This window comes from Zea mays, chromosome 8 (genome assembly GCF_902167145.1).
Source record: "Zea mays cultivar B73 chromosome 8, Zm-B73-REFERENCE-NAM-5.0, whole genome shotgun sequence".
Lineage (NCBI taxonomy): Eukaryota > Viridiplantae > Streptophyta > Magnoliopsida > Poales > Poaceae > Zea > Zea mays.
In genome coordinates, this window is record NC_050103.1 from 45,007,815 (window position 1) to 45,010,790 (window position 2,976).

Sequence of the window (2,976 nt, forward strand, 5' to 3'; positions counted from 1 at the left end):
CTTAATGTAAACTACTAATTTTGGACTTAAGTAACATAATCATGATTATTTTGATATAAATAGATATTCTACCTATTCTTAGTGAATAAGCGATATGCGTATGAATACTTATATCATGATTAGTAAAAATCTATATTTTAGCTTGACTAAAAAGATGTGGCCTAGTACCTCTTTCAATTTCTTATATCAGTACAATTATACTTAAACAACTACTAACATAATATTGTTTTATGCGCTAAAATGAGAAGTTAATTGTAAACGCTTCTAGTACAAAGTTAATGAATCGTAACATTATTTATTTTCGAAATATAAAAATAATATCCACATCCATATTATTGCTGCCAGGGTTTATTCACAATTAAGCGTATACTTTGGGGAGTAGCACGTAGGATTTTAGGACTTCTTTTTAATACATTTATACTGCAGAAAATGCAGGAATAATTTACAGAAAACCGAAGGGCCAAAATGCAAAACGACTTTCTTCTACCTTGGGCTCGTGCTCATGCGAAGAGGAGGGGTTCGGCGAGGGGGTGTTCGGCGAGCAGGAGAGTGGAACGGATCGTCGACGGTAAACGGCGGAGCTCGACGGTGTGGGCGCGACTCTAGCATGGTTCGGTTGGTAGAGCCGGGACCGGGCTGGGCACAGCACGGCAAAGCTCGACGGTGTGAGCGCACGGCGCGGGAGCGAGGACAAAGAGCACGAGGAGGAAGAGAGGGGCGAGCTCGGCAAGGGAGAGGGAGCTCCGGCCGATACTATTTATAGAGAGAGGGGAAGAGAAGGGGAGTCGGGGTGAGAGATGGCCAGCCATCAATGGCGGCGGTTTTCTTTCCATTGATTGGAGAGGGAACGTGGGGGAAGAGGAGAGGAGAAGTGGAAACGGCGGCGATTTTTGGTGCGAAAGACCGAGTGGCCGTGATGGCGGCCGGGTGCGCGCGATCGCGGGTGCGGCTAGGCACGTCTTCACGAGGAAGATGAATAGTGCGTCGCGCTGGGCCCACCTAGAGGTGAGAGGGGGGCGCGCAGCACCAGGGCGCGACGACGAGTGGGCTAGGCCACACGGTTAGTTAGGTTAGGGTTTTTATTTTTTATCCTTATCTCCCAATACAAAAATAGGCATAAATATATTTTTAGATATCTCTAAATATTCAGAATAATTATTCCAACATTATTTATCATTAAAGAATTTATTTTTTAGCAAAGTTCTCATATTAATTAATTGGGTTTTCAATTTAAAAGAAATTCCAAAAAACAACCATCAAACAAGTATGAGCAAACAAAATTTTATTCTAAAGGTAAAAATCAAACACTTGAAAGAAAAATTCTTTACTATAATTACCACTAATATTTAAATGCATTATTTTAAGTTGATGGTTTTGAGGTGTTACACCATGGCGGCGCGAACTAGAGCTCCATGCCTCTACGACCACCATCCCATCCCTACGAATGGAATGCCGGCAGAGGATGACATGGTTACTACTCCGGGGGGTCAGCATCCTCATCAACCCCGACAGCAAACGCGCTGCTCGCTGTGGATGGCCACCATACTTCATCGACGAAGACACCGGTCTTCCAACACCAACGCCGGCTTCACCGGTACCGGCTCGGACTCCATGGAATCCGGCCTTCACCTTCCTCCCGAGCGTAGGCACCCTCAACGCTAATAGTGGAGGAGGCGCCTTCTTCTCCCCTGGCAAGGGGGATACCCCTTGGAATTAAACCAGGAGAAGGGGCAAGGGGTCGGCAGTGCCCGTGGGGGCCTCGACCGGAGCGCCCAAGGCTAGGACGCTCTCAGCCGGCGCGCCCTCTGCTGACGCGCACGTGGCTGGTGCGCCCTCGGCCGATGCACCCTTGGTCGGCGCGCCCTAGTTCGCCACCATGGCTAGGATGCTCTTGGCCGGCGCGCCCTCGGCCGGTGCACCCTCGGCTGGCGCGGCCACATCGACTACGGCAATGGATGGATCTCCACGGCAACAGCGGCGACGGCGGGTGGCGTCCATTGGCGGCGGCGGTTACAGGGCGCCGGCAGCTGTAGGGCGATTAGGGTTTCCCTGTCGCGCCTCAAATAGGCCATGCACCTCTGTTGGGTCGGCCTGCAAGGCCCAGCACCGTCTACCCTCCCCCTCCTTACTACGCCATAGTTGGGTCGGTCCCTAGGCCCAATGTCCGCCTCCCCCTGCGCCAATGGGCTGACCTACAAGTTGGCCCATCTAGCACTCCCATACACATTTACCTTTATATTTTTAAAGTTCAGTTCTAAATTCGCAAGAAAACCTTTCAGTCTCCATGTAATTTAGTGCTGGTTTATAATAGTATTTCGCTGTTTGTGAGCATTTCATTGTATAAATACCATGACTTTATCAATGATTATGCCACTGATATTTTACTTGTGTAAATACTTAATATGTTTAAGTGCAAAAATCATCAATGTGTTTATCTCAATTTGTATAATACAATGTTCATAAATTCTTGAATATTGGCCATACACAAGGTAGAACCATAGTTACTACTGTGGGATTTTAATCCTCAACGTGCGTACCCAATGTAAAAAATCATTTAGAACAATGGTCTACATCTTCTTAAAGCTAACTACCATAATTCATGATCTCTATTGGCCATAAACAAGGTAGTAGCATAGTTACTACTACAGGATTTTAATCCTCAACGTGCGTACCCAATGAGAATAATGAATTAAAGAAGGTATACACTTTACAAGTGATGACCTAAATGTGTTCATACAACGTTATATAACAAGTGGCATCAAATGCCCCATCAGAGATCTACACCATTTTTTGGTGATTATCTCCTACAATCTTAAGACAAATTTTGAGATTTACAGTGGTGATACAAGAATTTACTTGCTTATGTATTATTTTACATCTTATACAACACCATATGATTTGGTTGCCCCATGTAGGAACAATGGCCAATAAAGAGTTTGAATTACTCGCTCTTGATGGATACAACTATCCCACATG

The 2,976-nt window shown here is 45.8% G+C and overlaps 1 protein-coding gene across 1 annotated transcript; it reads left to right on the plus strand.

The window, feature by feature from the left end:
• Positions 1 to 1,458: 1,458 nt before the first annotated feature.
• LOC100382396 (uncharacterized) lies at positions 1,459 to 2,388 on the plus strand. Its single transcript, NM_001175141.1, has one exon. The coding sequence runs from the start codon at positions 1,877 to 1,879 to the stop codon at positions 2,153 to 2,155; it is 279 nt and encodes a 92-aa protein (NP_001168612.1). The 5' UTR covers positions 1,459 to 1,876; the 3' UTR covers positions 2,156 to 2,388.
• The last annotated feature ends 588 nt before the right edge of the window (positions 2,389 to 2,976 follow it).